This window comes from Cervus elaphus, chromosome 9, assembly GCF_910594005.1.
Source record: "Cervus elaphus chromosome 9, mCerEla1.1, whole genome shotgun sequence".
Classification (NCBI taxonomy): Eukaryota; Metazoa; Chordata; class Mammalia; order Artiodactyla; family Cervidae; genus Cervus; species Cervus elaphus.
In genome coordinates this window covers 54,289,797-54,308,082 of record NC_057823.1, presented here as the reverse complement: position 1 = coordinate 54,308,082, position 18,286 = coordinate 54,289,797, and the positions used below count along the sequence as shown (strand labels likewise).

The window sequence follows — 18,286 nt, the reverse complement described above, 5'->3', positions numbered from 1 at the left end:
GGTTCCAGGGGCTGCGAGGAAGCCCATCCCCTGGGGCTGTACAGAGACCGCAGGGACTGAAACAGCCGAGGATTTTTGGTCCCTTGACAACATTCCTCTCAAGACTCTCCATCCTTCCTTCTCCACAACGGGAGCTTAAAAATATCCCCCCTCTGTATCTGGCATGCCACATTGGATTAGTACTTAATTTGTAACAACCGAGGTGGAGGGAGAGCCCTACCTGGCCATCACCACAGGAGGCCCAAGGTCCCCAGACTGTCTGAACTGCCCCTTGGCCCCAGGCATGACCAGAGGAGCTGATAATCAGAGAACCCCCAGGGACAAAAGGAGGGTAAGAGGCTGGGAAGCGTGGCTCCATGGAAAGGCAGGAAGTGACACTTTACACAGGGGTGCCCCAGGAAGGCTCACCAGCTATTTGAGGGGAGCTGGGCTCTGCCCAGCTCTATGAGGGGAGCACCCGGTTAACCAAGTTCTTTACTGCAGGACTTCTTGGAACCTTGAATATGCTGATGTATATTGTGAATCTATAAAAAGGGGATGTCTAGTGCAGCATTTCCCAAACTTATCTGACCACAGAAACCTTTTTTTTTTTTTTTGGCAGAGAGATGAGTGCGCTGCCCAGCTTCCAACCCTGAGCTTTAACCAGTGTGTATCTTGAGCCCTTACCTGCACAACAGGGCCTCATGCTAAGTGCTGAGGATACTGGAATCCAAAGAAAAAGTCCCTGCTTCCAAGGAACCATCTGTGGGAGGAAGTCACAGGAGGGGACCAGGAGGGTGAGGCCCGTGTATAGGGCAACCCTGGAAAGTGAGTAGAGGGCAGGGGAGACGCAGGAGCTGGAGGAAGCTTAGGGCTCCAGTGGCGAGACCACTAGAAGTGGGAGGGGGTGTGGCTGGCAGAGAGAGAAATGTGGAGAACTCCCCTCCCCAGATCCTCCCCACTTGGAGCTAGCCATGCTGGGTGGTCTTTTCCATTTGAACAGTTTCTAGGGGCTTGGTCCTCAGTCTCTTCCCACCCCGCACCCTCACCACATCTCTGCTATTGAACTTGGGCTAACATCCAGAAGCCGGGGAAGAGCTATGCACAAATTCAGTAATTGGAGTCATTAGCGTTGACTCAGAAATCATTTTTTTCTATGTCGCTCTCTTGGAGAAGCTTTTAAGACCCTTTAAATTGGTTAATGGAGAGTTTAGATATGAGAATGGAGCCTCAGCTTTCAGCTTCCCCTGCCCGTCTCCCTGGCTTTCCCCAACATACTCAAGGGCAAGAGTGATGAGATAATCTCCAGTATCTCTTTTATTAAACTCCCATCCATTTCTGGCACAAACCTTTCACAAACGAGGATCTCGAAATCTACACTCTCTGGTACCAAGACTCCTGGGGCTCAATCTCCCTCCTGTCGGCAGGACGAAAATAAGGCTTTCACATAAAATTTCAGTGAGAACTGTGCGAAAGAGCCCTGGGCCAGGGGTCAAGAGGCAGGATCCTAGTCCTGGCCTGATGACTCACAAACCCATGGAAACAGGGCATAACTCTGCCTCCTCGGGCCTGAGTGTGCACCAAGGGCCTTTCGCAGTGAAATGTCCCACCTCAGCCCTGGCGGGTAGGAGGGCAGACACCGCTGCCCTTGGTCTATAGTTGAGGAAACAACACAGTGAGTCAGGCCACTGCTTCGAAGGGATGTGGCCAGAACCTGGGTCTTTATACACTTCCCTCTTCTTGACTGTGCTGGCCAGGTACTTAAGGTTCTTTGGGGAGGCAGGTGGATAACTGGCCTCTTCTTTGGGATTCAAGATGTGGTATCTCTCTGAGAACTCGCAGGCTCCATCTTTAGGGCTGAGTGAAGTGTGGAGGCCTGAAAAAGTCAAACAGTTACATCAGGCATTTGGACACTAAGCTCCTTCCTTCTAAATCAAAGGTGAAATGGAGACAATTGTGGATCCAGTGGAGATGAACAAAAGCAACATGATTCAGCATTTCCTGAGCTGTAGGCGTTTGCGGAACCACCCCATGACTTTTGCCACCTCTTGGGATCTGTGCTCCCTTTATGCAATGTCAAAGGTTTTTCTCGAACTTGATTCACTATTTTTTAATATCTGTGAAACTATAATATGCTAATCACATTTTATAATATATCTTAACAATACAAATACTAAAACAAAAAGATATTAGTTTGAATGCTACCTAAAATCCTCTTGTGAACCACCGGAGGCACACACATCAGATGCTGGCAAAAAATGATGTAGTCTGAACCTGAGGAAACTGAGGCCAGGCCATGGGGAAGGGAAGTGATTTCTCAAAGACAAAGGCCAAGGCGAGGACCAGGGTCTCTGGCCCCTTCAGTATAATGTTTTCCCCAGGTCAGTGAAGGAATCTTTTATGCACAGACCAGAAATGACTGTGAATGCATCCACAGCTCATTTGTGGGCCTCTGAGAAATGATTGGAGTCATCTATTAGCCATGTACTTGAAATGGCTCAAAAACCTACACTCCCACGGAATTTCCACCCCAGAAAGGGATACTGACACCCTATTTTTGTTGCCATCTCACCTCCTCCCTGCCCGCCCCGCCCTCCAGCACCAGTGAGAGGTCCTGGTGACTGCATCTTATCTCACCTTAGCCAAAACCCAGTCTGACGAGACTCCTTTCCAAGGGGTAGGGGTGTCGGGGGATGGCCCTGCTGGGGGCTCCAGGGCTGGCTCGGAGATGCCCGCTTCTACAGAGGAGGCCAAGGTTCCCTGTGCTGGAGGCGTGTGGCAGGCAAGAGGCTCCTGCCAGCAGGCTCCTGTTCAGGCTGCAGAGAGAGGGGCTAGAAAACGACTTCAGTCCTCTCACTGCTAGGTCGCTGGGCCCTGGGGCTGTGAGGAGAGGGGAGAGCAACTCTTACCTTGTGTTCTTGGACTTCTACTTTGGAGCAAGGGTTTCTTGAAGGACTTGGCTCCCCTGGCATTGTTCACCAGGTCAGCCAGAGTGAGTCAGGGGTGAGCAGGGCTCCCAGAGCCCTAGACCGTAAGTTAGGGCCTGGAGGCAGCCTCAGGAGAGTGTCTCTCCTGACGAGTCATCTGAGAGGCCACCATGTATTCAACACCTACTATGCGCCAGGCTATGCTAAGCCCTTGGCTGTCGTCTCATTTAATCCTCAATGAGTTTCCAGAGATTGATTCCAAGATGGCAGAGTAGAATGACATACCCTCATCTCCTCCTGTGAGAGTACCAATAACTAGCTGTTGAACAATCATCGACAGGAGGACGTGGGAACCCACCAAGAAAAGATATCCCACATCCAAAGACAAAGGAGAAGCCGCAATGAGATGGTAGGAGGGGACACAATCACAATAAAATTAAACCCCATACCCGCCAGGTGAGTGGCCCACAAACTGGAAAATAACTGTATCACAGAAGTTCTCCCACTGTTGTGAAGGTTCTGAGCCCCTTCAGGCTTCCCAGCCCACGGAACTGGCAAAGGGACTGGGAATCCCCAGGAAATCTGACTTTGAAGGCTGGTGGGATTTGATTACAGGACTTCCACAGTACTGGGGAAAACAGAGACTCCACTCTTAAAGGACAGAAACAACCTAATGAGTTTTCAGAGGTGAAGAAACAGAGGTGCAAGTACATGCAATCCAAGTTCAGTGACAGAGCAGGGGTTAAAACTCAGGTTTGATCTGTCAGACTCAAAAAGCTGGGCTCGTACACACCACTGGAGCAGGAAGTAACAGAGAGACAGAAGGCTACCGTCACCTGCTTCTCTATCGCAGCGTACGGAGCTCAGGGAGGGACCTGATGGCTGTGATTCTCGTCTGTACCTGCTGCCTCCGTGGAGAAGAGGGCCCGCAGCCTCTCCTGGGCGGGCGTGTTCCCCAGAGCTGCTGACTGCTGGTAACATCTCATGGCCTCTCCCAGACTCCTCTGTACCCCAAGGCCCTTCTCATAGCAAATTCCCAAGTGGTATCTGCTCTGTGAGTCCTAAAGGAAGACACGGACAGGAAGGACTGAGAACTGAAACGCTGGGCAGGAGGAAGGTGCAGCAGTCAGCAGGCTGGCGCTTCACGCCCACAGGGTCAGGCCCAGCCCCGACTCCCTTACTGGACCAAGGGATCTCAACTCTGAAGAGCCAGAGACCCAGAACAGAGGAAACAGGGATCCCTCCACCCAGAGTGATTCCAGCCAGAGCAGTGTGGAAACTTGCTGAGGATGGTACTGAAAGTGTGCAGAAGCAAAGTCTATGAGAGGCACTCAGTCCTGCTGTGGGAGCACAAGGAGTCAGGCCCCTAGGTTTTCCTGAAAGAGCCAGGAGCTGTTTCTCCTGATAGAGGGTAGAGGCTGGGCTTCTGCAAGCCCTGTATGCCTTCCTGATCTCTACCTGGACGGTTACAAAGCCTACGTTACTGAGAATGTGTTCCTCCTCCTTTGAAAGGTTAAAACGCTTTTATCCCTTTGCCTTTGGCTCTGGGTCCTCTCTCTCTCTCTCGCTGAGAACTAGCAGTATCAGGTAGGCATTAGGAACCCAGTCTGTACAGCCAGATTCCTGAGTTCCAGTCTTGGCTTCACCACTTCCCAGCTGTGTAACCTCAGACATGACAGTCTATGTCTCTGTGCCTGTCTCCTCATCTGTAAAGTGGGACTAATAACAGCACCAACCTTATTAACTCTGTGATTAAGATTAAATGTGTCAGTACATGCAAAGTGTCTAGATTAGTGTTATTGTTATCATACTTGTCACTGCCCACATCAATACTCTCTCCCTCTCTATAATAAATATTTTCATTATATTCAGTCTCCTAATCATGGTTCCATTTCTCTTCTGCCTTCTAAAGTCAAATTTCTGGAAAGTTCTGTAACATGTAGACCAGAATCTTTGTAATAAATACAGTAGACTCATGGCTACAGGCCAGGTTAGAACACAGTCAGGTCAAAATACCCATGCTGTTATGCACGTATGTGTTATACAACATCCCTTTGTGTACTTTTCCACCTGGCCTGCTGGGTGACTAACACAGGCCAGGGTGTCCCCAGGATTGTCCCTCACATGGTCCCGAGGCCCACCCAGCTCTAGGAAGGCTCTGCAGTTATTTCATGGAAAGGCAGGCACAGAGGCTGGTACTGTTTGGTGACACTGGTCCCCTTTTGACAGGTACTGCAGATACTTTGGGCTTCCCATGTAGCTCAGTGGTAAAGAATTCGTCTACCAATGCAGGAGAGGTGAGTTCAATCCCTGTGTTGGGAAGATCCCCTGGAGTAGGAAATGGCAACCCACTGCAGTATTCTTGCCTTGAAAATCCCATGGACAGAGGAGCCTGGCAGGCAAGTCCATGAGGTCACAAAGAGTCAGGCATGACTGAGCATACATGCCACCGCCGCAGATACTTTGGACAACACAGAGTGAACAGAGTGAAAAAGGAGTATATTCTGATGCCCAAGAGCTCACCGAAGCCATCACCATGTTGGCCAGAAAGCAAAGAGGAGCAGCAGCCCTTATGCAGGGAAATTCTAGTACATGGCCACTGCTGGCTTTAAATCAGGGCTCCTGGTCCTTCAAGATACAACTCAAAAAATATATACACTGGTCAAAGACACTTGAGGATACAGCAGACCCACAGATGTCTTTTCAGTGATTCAGTCACATAAAGCTTTGAAATTTCCTGCATTAAAAATATCTGTTTAACTCAATATTTCCTGAACCTAACTGAACATTTTTTCCTTGTATTATTTATGCTAACACTCTTTGGAACAGACTCTGGGTCATGCTACCTGGATGCCAATCCCTACTTCATAGACAACCAGACATCCTCTACTCCCAAAACTGCTCAATGTCTTCACCTCACCTGTCTTCTGACTTCCCTAGACTAAGTTCCTTGTGATGGTACACCTTTTATGTGTGCGCTTTTCAAAGTGCTTTCACATTTATTATCTCAGTTAGATCCTGATCCTCACAACAACCCTGTGAAGCAGTAGGCAGGTCCGGCAGGCATTATTACTCCAGTCTTAGAGATGAGGAAAATAAGTGACCAGTCCAGTAGTATGCTAGTAAATGTCTCACAACTAGCTCTCTAAAGGGAAAAGCCCAGCTGTGTAGCATTTGGCAATTCCATGGTGCTAATGCTCCCCCCACAGCTGATTTCAAACTAACGACAATTCTTCTACGCTGGTGTGAGCTGATACCAGCACACCACTGGACCTGCCCAAGGGGCACGCAGTAAGTTAGCGAGAGTTAAGGCTTAAAGCCGGCCCAATGCTCCTGTCAACCTTCTTCTAAGCACGGTACCCATTCCCAAATCCCTTCCTTTATCCAATTTGATCCCCATCATGCCTGGATATGGAGACCTCATACCCCATTGTTGGCTGCAAGCCAAAGATATTTCACAGCTCTCTGCTCATCCACGTAGGGCTCCTTGGTAAAAAGCACCCCGAGGAAAGCTTGGGCCTGTGGTCAAGGAGGAAGGAGAAAGGTATTCTGGTTACTGCCTAGTTCCACATGACCCAAGTACCCAGGAAAGACCCTACCAATGGCACTCACCTCCCGTAAGCCTGAGTCTGCAGCCCGCTTCAGCATGGACACTGCCCTCTGCCGCTCATGGTCCCACGAGGAGCCAGGGTCTTGTAGCAGGCACCTTGCATAACGGTACTGAGCAAGGTTGTGGCCCTGGCTGGCAGCCAATTGGTAATAAAAGGCTGCCTGGGGTGAGGGGAAAAACATCCAGTCAACTGAGAACTCTGTAGGCTGCATTTTTTCAGAATGAAGTTTTAAAAAATTATTTTAATTAAACAATATATAATCATTATATCAATAGATTAGTCAGAAAATACAAATAAGTCAAAAATAGAAACAAAATTCCAAGAAATCCTGCCTTCTGAAGATCATTCTCTGTTAATATTTTAGTGTACAGCCTTCCCCCATATGCTATAATATTAACATATATATAGACATTATATATGTATTCACACACACATATCTGTGTGTGTGTGTGTGTGTGTAGGGATAGAGAGAATTACACTTTTTGTAACCTATTTTTTTTTTCACTTAACACTACACCCTGGTGGCTCAGTGATAAAGAATCCACCTGCCAATGCAAGAGATGCAGGTTCGATCCCTGGTCAGAGAAGATCCTACATACTGCAGAGCAACTAAGCCTATGCGCCACAACTACTGAGCCGGTACTCTAGAGTCCTGGAGCTGCAATTACGGGAGCCCATGCACCCCAGAGCCCATGTTCTGCAACAAGAGAAGCCACCACAATGAGAAGCCTGTGCACTGCAACAAAGAGCAGCCCCCGGTCTCTGCAACTAGAGACAAGTCCATGCAGCAATGAAGACCCAGCACAGCCAAAAATAAATAAATAAAATAAATAAAACTGTTAAAAAAGCTGCTAGTTTAAAAAAAGTAATACACCATGAATACCTTCCCCTGTAAATAAATCTAGATATAGTACATCATTTTTAAGGCCAACATAGATGTTACTAACCAATTCTCTATTGGGGGAACTTCAAATTGCTTCCCTTTTTTGGGCCATCATATACAATTCTAGGAAATAACATTCTTATGTACAACATCTTTGCCTACCCTACTTTTTAGAATTAATTAATCCATTCATCAAGGTAACATTCTAGGTCATGAGGATATAGCTGCAAAGAAGAAAGACAAGGTCCCTGGCCTTCCTGTGTTTGGAGTTTAAATTCTGAGAAGCTGGAGACATTTATTTTTCCCTCCTGGCTTGGAGAGAGAAGCTGGACTTTCCCAAGCCCTGCCCCCTGCTCATTTCTGGAGGTCACTATGGGCAATGCAGCACATGCAATGGGCCTGGACGCAGGAGGAGGTGCAGTACCTTGCTGGGGTCCCTGGGGGTGCCCCTGCCATGCTCGTGACACAAGCCCACGTTGTACTGTGCTTTGCTGTAGCCGCGGTCCGCTGCTTTCTGGAAGTAAGAAAAGGCTGCCATGTAGTCCCCATTCTTCATGTTCTCTGTCCCTGTAAGAAAGCACAGGGTGTAAACACAGCTTCCTCTGTGAACTTCCCCACATCCTTAGTCAGATACCCAGAGGCTCCTTCCTTTCTTTTTTGTGCTAGACACTTTGCATGTATGTATTTCCATCCTCTGAATATTTCACTGATTTGCCATAGACATCCGTGGGTTCTGCCCTCCTGTACTCCATCCTTCTCTTGGGAACAGCATCCTAATTTCCCTTTGGGAACAGTCCTCCCCCTAGTGCTGTCAATCAATGTACCTCTGCTCTTCCCAACCAATGAGACCCTCTCTCAGGAATCTGAATCTTGATCTGGTTGCAACAGGAGAGAGAACAGCTCCTGCAGGTTATTCTGATGGCAGCGCTCTGCAGACACTGATGCTCAGTTATTGCCCCCTAGATCTCTGGAGCCTCTCTGATTCCTGTCCTTTCTGATTCTTTGGCAGGAATCCATAGATCCCAATAGATTCCTTTTGTGCTTAGGTTAAGCAAAGTGGGTTTAGGCTGCTTGTCACCAACATAACGTAACTGATACAGCTGATACTGTTAATCCTGCTTTATAAGGAAACTGTGAGAGATAATATAAGAGAGCTCAGCTCCAAAGCCCGTGTCCTTTTTATTACCCGAACAAAAAGGAAAACAGGGAAAAGGCTGGGCACAGCCTACTCTCAACTCTGTTTTTCCTGCCTGGGATGCCTTTTTCTGCCTCCATCATCAGGCCATCCCAACCTGTTTCTGCTCTAGAATCTTCAGACCACACTCAGGCTTTAAACACTCTTCTGGCACTTACTTCATATATAAGCCTTTTTCTAGGAACTAAACTGTTTTGAGAGTACAAGCCCTGTCTCCTCAATTAGACTGTAAAATCCCAGAGGCAGAAGCAGAAAAAGAATATAGAAGAAATAACTCTGCATAGGGTGAAAGCTCTATACAAATGCAAAATATGATTATGGCTTACGCTCCCTTTGTGCTCTGCCACAGTGCTGAGCACTTGCTGAATAAATGAATATGTATATGAAGGAAGGAATGGGCAAGAAAATTCTCAGAAGACTGTCTGCCCATCAAAAATCACAAAAAGCTAATGAGGTGGAAGCTGGGTTCCATTCAGCCAGCAGTGAATGAGTCACCTCCCGGCTGCCTGAAAACTCACTGTCGAGGGTTCACAGAGCCCTCTGTCCTTGAGGAGGAGACTCCAGAGGGCGAAGGATCCCACCCTGTCTCCATTCCCCACACTGGCTCCTCTGCCTCTAACCTAGACCAAGTCACCATCATGTTTTGTTTAACCATCAGCTCCAAGCTAGTTTCCTGTTTCCCTTCTGGCATTCCTATGATCCACATTTGTCTACACAGCAGGCAGAGATTTTTTTCTTTTTTCTTTTTTAATTTGGCTGTACTTAAATCATGCAGAATCTAGTTCCCTGACCAGGGATCGAACGTACGTCCCCTGCATTGGGAGCACAGAGCCTTGATCTCACTAGACCACCAGGCAAGTTCCACAGGCAGAGAGATCTTTGAAAAAGTAGATCAGATCACATGACTGCCCACTTCCTGCTGCAGTACAAAACCCTCCAGTGGCTTCCTGTCTCACCCACTGTGGCTCAGAAGCTCTGATCTGATCTGGCCCCTGCCTGTTTCTCTAATTTCATCTCTTTCTGGTCTCCTGGTGACCCCAGAGCTCCAGCCACATTCACGCTTTTTTCCCTTTAAACAAACAAAACTCAATCCTGCCTCAGGACCTTTGCACTCGCTATACCCTCAGCTTGGAAAGCTTTCTCCAAATGGAAACAAGACTGGCTTATTTTTGTCAGCCAGGTCAAGGATCTTTCCATCTGTGATTCAGTCAGGTCAAGGCCTTCCAAATCAGAGCCGCTCCTTGCCCAAGTCACTAATGCATCCCCCTGTGTAATTTTCTCCATAAGATTTATCATCAACTGAAATTCTCTTTTTTGTTTGTCAATTTATTGTTTTTCTCTCCCTCAGCTCACACAGCAGCTCTATGAGAGTAAGGACTTTGTTTTGTGAATCACCGTGTCTCCAACAACTAAAACAGGGCTTAGCAAAGGTGACTGCCTAATACATCTGTACTGAATGAATCCCAGCCTTTCACCCACAGGCCCACTAGACTCCAAGAGATGCTGCCGGGGATCTGGGTCTCCACATGAGAAGGCCTGAAACAAGCCAGGTCACTGTGGAGAATAGGACAAATGTTGGACAGGTATCTGGGTCTCCAGACGTGGGTAAGTAAGGGCACTTGAGGGCCTGCACCAAACCTCAGAAGACTGTGTTTGCCTAAGTATGGCAGAAAATCAAAGTGTCATCCCAAGATTTTTCTCCTTCTTACACAGTAACAGAATTTCCAGGTAAGCATATGGTCATTCAACTAATGGCTACATTTCCGAGGCTACTCTGAGACTACATATAACTTCAAGTCTTCGTTCTGGACAATAATGTGTGCAACTTCTAAGTTGTGAAGGAGTGGTTTTTCAGCTTTCTCACCTTCCCCCTTCCAGCTGGCTAGTATTTGCGTATGAGGCAAACTGGACCTTTAGCCTGTTTTAAGAATGGCAGAACCACTGGACTGAGAATAGGTCCCTGACACGACTGAGCCATTATGCCAGCTTTGGTCAACATACCTTGGAGAAAATAAACTCTCTCATGTTTATTTATGTTATTATTAAACCATTCGCTGCCCTGACCTTATTTGACCTACCCCATATCTTTCCCATTTTCCCATCTGCCTTCCTTGAGGCAGGGTCCACCCAGTTACCTAGGAAGTTGAAAGCGATGGAAACACTGAGCTGGAAGAGCTGCTGAATGGAGGTCACGGCCTCCTCGAGGGAAAGTTTTGATTTCTCTTGTTCCTGGGGAAGAAACATAGACTCATCATGGGACAGTTCCCTGGGAGGAGCTGCCTGTTTAAGGAAATGTTATGGGGATCCAGGTGGCCACATCTGGACAATACCTGCTTTTCGTCAGTGGGTTGAGGTTGGGCCGGCTTCGGCTTGGACTTGAAGCTACTGCTGGCATGCAGGAAGCTGATGTCACTGGGATCTGTGAGGGAAAGGGCAAAGGAGGAAGGTGTTATTTCTTTTTTCTCCCACTCTCCTAGTGCCCCCAGCCTTCCAGCCAGCACCATTGCCAAAAACCAAAATAATTCCAAATTGCCCCAGAAAGCATGAGGACTCACAAGAATGACAATTCCCTTAGCTGGCATACGCAGCAACAAAAGTCCACCTGCCCAATTCCCCACCCCCACCCCACCCCGCCACAGCCTTCTGCTTTTAGTAGCTGGGGCCATACCTTCCTCAGAGGGGTCCTGATGCCTAGCTGCTCTCAAAGAGCTGGGTGAAGAGATGCTCTTGGGCTGAGTGGAAGGTTCTTCCTGGCCCAGTCTGCATTCCCCGAGGCCAGTGTGCCTGGGAGCTGGGCTATCAGAGCTAGGCAGAATGTGTCTCCGCAGTGCTAGAAAGAGCCAGTGAGAACAGTCATATCAGAAGGCGATCAGTTCAGGGCTTGCCTGGCGATCCAGTGGTTAAGATTCTGTGCTTCCAATGCAGGGAGCGTGGGTTTGATCCCCAGTCAGGGAACTAAGATCCCACATGTGATACAGCCAAATAAATAAAATTAAAAAAAAGAGAGAGAGAAGGGGATCAGTTCACCCTACTGGGACTGACTGAGCCCTCCCTGAGATTTTAGGGACCAAAGGAAGAATCTGGAAACTCCTGAGAAATGTCCGTCACATGCCTCCTCCTCCATTTCCTTGGCTGGCTTCCCTCCACTGGGGTGGAAAGGGGCCCACATTTCTGCTGATACCCATATCCCTCAAGCATAAATCTCTCCTCGGCTTCAATTCTTTCAGCCACAGGGAGGCATCTACTTTATTCACTCTTTAGCCTGGCACTTAGCACTTGGTTTGATGGTAATATTGATAATGATTGTAGTCATAATAATAAAGGCAAGAACTTAAAGTGATACTTACTGAGTGCTTACTACATGCCAGGCACTGTTCTAAGTTCTCCACATGTATTGACTCATTTAGTCCTTCCAAGAAACCTATGGGGTGTGTTTTATTATTTCCTCATTTTACAGGTGAAGAAACTGAGGCACAGGGAAGTTAAGTGGCTCATCCAGGGATTTCCCTGGGGGTCCAGTGATTAAGAATCCACCTTCCAATGCAGGGAACACACATTTGATCCCTGGTCTGGGAACTAAGAACCCACATGCTCTAGGGCACTGAATACTGCACACAGCTAAAAATAAGTAAGTTTGTTTTTTGTTTTTTAAGTGATTTGTTCAGGGACACAAAACTAGTTTCAGCAGTTCTGGGCTGGAATCCTGACAGTGTGACTCTAGACCTGTAACCATTACACTGCACTGCACTGCCTCTGTACCATGGCACATGACAGCCATTCAATAAGGTGGCTCAGTTGGTAAAGAATCCACCAGCAATGCAGGGGTACTGCCTGCAATGCAGGAGACCAGAGTTCGATTCCTGAGTTGGGAAGATCCTCTGGAGAAGGTAATGGCAACCCATTCCAGTGTTCTTGCCTGGAAAATCCCATGGACAGACAAGCCTGGTGGGCTATAGTCCATGGGGCCGCAAAAGTTGGACACAACTTAGTGACTAAGCCACCACCACAAAGATTCACCTTTTAATGACTGACTAACCAGAGAATAACCTAACTGGCTGAGAACTGGGCAGGGAGCCATACCTAGAATTTGGACCCCCGCATGGCTCCCTCCACGGAAGGTGAGGGGAGGACATGGGAGGACCCTGGAGGCAGGTGTGGCCCACACCCTGGGTGGATAGAACTTCCTCCCATTCCCCTTCCTCTGACTGCAGATAGGAAAGGCAAGGAGCCTCTGATGGCTCTTTTCCTGAGGAGTGTCCAGAGATGCTTCCTGGCCCAGAGAAACTCCCAGCCCAGCCCTCCTATCCCTGGGACCAAGAACTCACAGGAACAAGGGTGCCTCAAGGGAGATGAGAGGAAGCGGTCCAGCGGACTGTACCAAGAGCAGCGCTCCACTCGCCAAGGTCCTGCTGGAAGGGACGTCTGGAAGTGGATCTGCCTCGCCAGCTGCAGGGCCAACACGGCCAGAGTGCCCTGGGGAAGACAGCATATTATGGACACAGCTCTCCATCGATCAACTCCTACAGTCCAATGTCACTCCCTCGATAAGCCTGTCCTGATTTCTGGCTGTGGCCGCTTGCCCACTACACACTCTCACAAGCACCCAAACTTCCCCTGTGGAACGCAGATCACACTGGTACTTAAACAGTCATCTCTGCAATTATCCATCAAGGTCTGTCTCTCCTGTTAGTCTCTAAGCACTACAAGGGCAGGAACCATACCTGTTTTGCTCACCGATGTATTCCTAGTAGACCACAGATATAGTCTAGTAGATATAGACCTATCTATCTATCTACACATATAATCTACTAGATACAGGCACCTAATATATATAGCACTAATAAATAAATGTTGAATAGATGCATGAGTGAGTGACTGAATAAACAAGGTCAGGATTTTTCACATGGGCAGTAGTGACAGAGCTCAGGAGTGACATCAGGACCCCTGAGATCCAGACCCAGTTTCTAGAAGGACTCACTACAGGATCACCCTAGGGTTCATATCATTGACAGAATGGGAAAACACTCGCCTCTCCAGGATGTGTTATGCCCCTAGGCCACAGCTCCCCAGAGAGAAGTGCCCTTGGTGTGGAGACATTCCAGGCTCAGCTTTGCTGATGACACCAAATTAAAGATTAAACACCTGAGGCTCAGAGAGGTCAAACCTCCTGCCCAAAGTACACAGCATGAAAGTGAGAGGGATGAGAAATGATGGACATGAGAATGATGTGAGTGTCAACTTCATTTAGGGTATCTTAAAAACAGAACCTGAGAGGCAAAGATTCTGCCCTGATAGACCTCCTGTCAGCTCATGTTACTAAACCTCTGCCTTTATAAATCAGAGTCAACAAATATTTACTAAGTACTGTTACAGGTTAGGATGTGTACTAAGTGCTTTTACAAGCTATATTAGATACAGCAACCAAGGTACAGACCATAGTAGCTAACAGCATGAGCTCCAGAGTAAAATCTGGTTCTTCTACGTAATAGCTGTGTGCTCATAAGAGTGTTACCTAAACTTTCAGAGCCTGAGTTTCCTCATCTATAAAATGAATATTATATTTCCTCTGTAAAGCTTTGTAAGAATTAAATAAGATAATCTACAGAGAATCTATTAATAAATTAAAAGTTAGCTATTTAGTAATATTTACCTGGGAAGTGTCATGAAGGTAAGAATCATATCTACCTTGTTCTCTGCTATATCCCTAAGGCCTAGCAAAAAAATGCCTGACTCAATGAAGGTGTTCAATAAATGTTTACTGAATGAAAGGAGGATTATATACATGGGGAGCAGGGGGAACAGGATCAGCAATATCTCCCCAAATATGCTCCAACACCATGGGTTATTCAAATTTTGAGTGTGGGCACATTGATGCCCTAGTTCTTGTTTCTAGGCTACACTTCCAAACAGGATTATTCTCATCCACCATAAAGGTCAAGGAAAGGACCGGGGAAGCCTTACCCATGATATGGCATCCCACAGTGTGTTCCGGGAGCCATGAGCAGACATCCACTGGAAGGCATCCTTCCATCCATGGGACTTTGGGCCCCTGCTTGTGCCTGGGCCAGGGCAGTGGGGGCTGGACCTAGATGTAACAGAGGCTATCAAGTTCTGGCCTAAGTGAGGGTGGAGGGAGACCAGGGAGCACATGGGAGACAGAATGGCAGTATCTCACCTGTCAAAACTGGGCACAGGAACCAGCAGATTGGAGGAGGTAGCCTGAGGCCCATCTGGGCTGGAGGACTTGGGGGTCACCCCAGGAAAGCCAGGTCCCAGGAGACGGGGAAGAGCTGTACAGAGCAAGGATCAGTCACTTTGACATGAATGGGATTGAGGCAAGGACGTATCCACCAGTCTTCCCTCTGACCCTTGACAGAGCCCCACCCCAGGAACCCCAGGAAACACTGGCACTTGCTTCTGCAGAGGTTCTTTAACAAGGATACACATAAGAATCTTTTGCCTACAACAGATTCCAGCGTGCCACCCCAGAACCAAACAAACCAGGATCATTCAGGGTTGAGCTGTTTTGAAAAAGCTTCCTGGGTGATTTCTAGTGCCCTTCTGATAACCACTACAACGTTCTAAAACGACCATTCATTCAAACAGAAACTCTCGCTCAGTTTGGCGCTCTTGGTCTGTATAATAATCTCGCGTCTTTCCATTGGCTCCGCCTACTCCGCTCATCTTTCCAGGACTCTGCGCACTGTCTCCGGTTACCTGACTCCTCCCCTTCCAATAACTCCACCAACTCCTAGGCTCTACGCTCCACCTTCTTCCCACTAACCACACCTCAAACTCCAAAGACCCCTTGACACAGATTGTAGCCCCGCCCCTTACGACTCTGCCTCTCCTCCGCTCTAGCACCGCCCACTATTGCTTTCAGCTTGGTCCTCCTGGCCGCTCCCTCCTCAGTTCCAAGTCTCAGGTGCGGTTTAAGACCCGGGGCTCCGACGGCCCTTACCTCGGCCCAGGAGTCCCGGCAGCCGCCACATGTCGTCGCCAGCACCATAGAGCTCGCGGCTGAAAGAGGGAGGCCAAACCACGGGACAGCGGCTAGAGTGGCCGCTGTGGCGCCCTCCGAGTGGCCGAGTCCCTTAGGAAGCTTGCCGGCAGCCAATTAGAAGGGAGCCCAGCCGGAAGGACGGCAATCAGCGAAAGGAAGTGGGGGTGTAGGCGTATTTGGGGGTAGCGGAGAGGTGAACTGCGACAAGGGCACGGGGATGTGGGCCCAGCATCCCGTAGAAGAGGTGTCATTTGCTGGCTGCACAAGAAGGATCACACAGAGACACGGGGTGGCAGGTGGCGAAGCTGAACCGCCTCAGAAACAGGACCGTTGAGAAGCGGGGCGAGAGCGGCCTCCGTGGTGCTTGACGACCTTGCAGACCCCTGGAGGCTCGAGGGGGAACAATCTTCCCCATGCCCCGAGGCTAGAGGAGGTGGGGACTCCAGACCCAGTGGGTGGAGGAGAGGAGCCTTAGGTTGCGTCGGAGTAAAACAGTAGTCCGAGCTTTCCGCCCAAGGCCATCAGCTTGGATTTGCAGACCCGGCTCGACTTGATGGGAGATCAAAAACTGCACGTGGGGTTCCGGTTCGGCTCTGGCTCCGCTTTGTCTCACTGTGTAGCCCCCGGCCGAGCCCCTCCTTTGTCAGTGCCTCAGGCTGCCTCATTATAGGGTCAGATGGAGTCATCTCGCCTGTTCCTTCCTGGTTTGACAGGAACAAATTTCTGGTTTGAATTGCTGCTTTCAAAGAGGAGACTGGCCCCCTCCTGGCCGCCTGTTAATCAGAGCTCTTATCTTCAGTCTAAGCCAGTGTTATCTGTGTATTCTTTTGTTGGGCAAAGAATCAATCCTCTTTTCCCACAGTTGAATCCATGAAATAAAGGATCTCAAATTCAAATGTAAGTTGCTCACACTTTCTCCCTCCACCTTTCTCCCTGGCAGGTGACTGCTGGGTTGGTGCAAGTCTCTATCTGAGGTAAAAGAGTACCAGGGTGGGGGGTACATACCTTTAGACCCAGGCATGTGTTATGATAGGTGTATTGATTTGTTTGGCAAATTTTGAGCCATGTGTCAGCCACCGTCCTAGAATCTGAGAAGACTGATGAGTAAAAGGCATTTATAGCCTCCAGGAAGACATGGTCTAGTATTTTAAGAGTGGCCTCTGAAGCAACCCACTCCAGTACTCTTGCCTGGAAAATTCCGTGGACTGAGGAGCCTGGTAGGCTACAGTCCATGGAGTCCCAAAGAGTCAGACACAACTGAGCGACTTCACTTTCCCTCTCTTTTCTGGAGTTCCACAAATGGTTCCAATCCCAGCCTCCTTACTTCCTGTTTCGTATTCTTGGGCAGTTTACTTAACCACTTTAAATCTTGGGTTCTTGATCTATAAAATAGGAAAAATAATAACCTCATGTAGTTGTTGTGAGGCTTGAATAACACATTTTAAATGTTTAGTTCCCAACAGATAGTAAAAGCCTAGTAAGTTTAAGTTGGTGTTAATGCAGCAATAGAGGAAGTGAGTAGGCCAAAGGCATAGACACGTTCCAATGGAAGCATGAGCACTGGATTATTGGATACCGTGGGAGAATTCAGAAAAGGAGTTGCATTTGAGCTGGACCTTTAAATACGAGTAAGAATTCACCAGGTGAAGGGAGAAGGGAAAAAGGCTTGCAAGCACAAGAAACTGATAAAGGCCTAGAAGTGCGAATGTTGGGAAACTTCAGAAATATGCTCGCTTTGGAATTTGGGGCAGCCACCTTTCACATTCCTTGTGTCGCTGCATCAAAGTAAAATAACAAGCGTGCTGGTTCGGGTTTCTTCTTCCTCCAGAACTTCTGCCTCGTTCCTTTCAGCGAGAGATGAGGGAGAGCTGGTTTCATTCCTTTAAGGCTCAGCCACCTCCATTTCTTTAGTGACAACTCCTCAACTGTTCGAGCCCTTGCTGTTCTCCACTTTTCCCAATTCCTGTAGCACTTAGTTTCTTACCATACAATTTAGCAGTAATTATATGTTGTCCTGTTATTTAATTATCTCATTTGTGTAAGTCTAGTCTCCCCTGTTCTCTCCCTCAGGGCAGGGATGGCATTTTCCCATTTTGTGTCCCACATAAGGCTTGACACAAACTGTCAACCTACAGAAGGTGTTTGAAAGATACCCATTGAGTTGACTAGACACTTCGTGCTGATGATTATTTCAGACAAGACCACCAGACCTCAGTCATGGGATTTATTGATTTGAGCGGAAATGTATTCGTTCCACATACACTGAAGGCCCTCCGTGTTTAAAGTGAGTTGAAAAATTTTGAAGATGATGTCTAGTTCTATTTGTAGAATGGCATTTCGGTGTCTCTTGTCGCTAGAAGCCTGTGAACACTAACAGACCATTTGAGTGAGGGGTACTTGGCGAGGGCAGCTGCAGTCCTCACTGATATGCCAGATCACCTATTTAGTGCTGCCCAGGGGAGTACTATCAGGGATGACACCTTTGTTCCCTTGCCTTTACCTTGGCCTGAACTTCCAGGCCCAAACCATTAGCCTTTCTCTTCTGCTCCCAAGGTTGCTCTGCAAATCCTTCTATAAAATTAAGCTATCTCACTTACATTGGGAACTTACTGCCCAGATGTCCAGTTAATCACCTTTTCTTGATATCATTGTATAGTCAACACACTGAATGTTCTAGACATTTGTTGT

General features: G+C 48.1%; 1 protein-coding gene across 2 annotated transcripts; it reads right to left on the bottom strand.

The window, feature by feature from the left end:
• Nucleotides 1-1,278: 1,278 nt before the first annotated feature.
• DELE1 (DAP3 binding cell death enhancer 1) lies at nt 1,279-16,489 on the bottom strand. 2 transcript variants are annotated; one of them, XM_043913074.1, is made up of 14 exons: nt 15,557-16,489; nt 14,771-14,885; nt 14,557-14,680; nt 12,921-13,068; nt 11,264-11,425; nt 10,926-11,014; nt 10,731-10,824; nt 7,825-7,967; nt 6,519-6,677; nt 6,333-6,425; nt 3,808-3,967; nt 3,192-3,278; nt 2,617-2,859; nt 1,279-1,855 (listed from the first exon to the last, which is right to left on the bottom strand). In XM_043913074.1, the coding sequence occupies exons 1-13, from the start codon at nt 15,585-15,587 to the stop codon at nt 2,618-2,620; spliced, it is 1,647 nt and encodes a 548-aa protein (XP_043769009.1). In that variant the 5' UTR covers nt 15,588-16,489; the 3' UTR covers nt 1,279-1,855; nt 2,617. The 2 variants fall into 2 exon arrangements, with proteins under 2 accessions (XP_043769009.1, XP_043769010.1); XM_043913075.1 differs by lacking the exon at nt 3,192-3,278.
• Between the last annotated feature and the right edge of the window lie 1,797 nt (nt 16,490-18,286).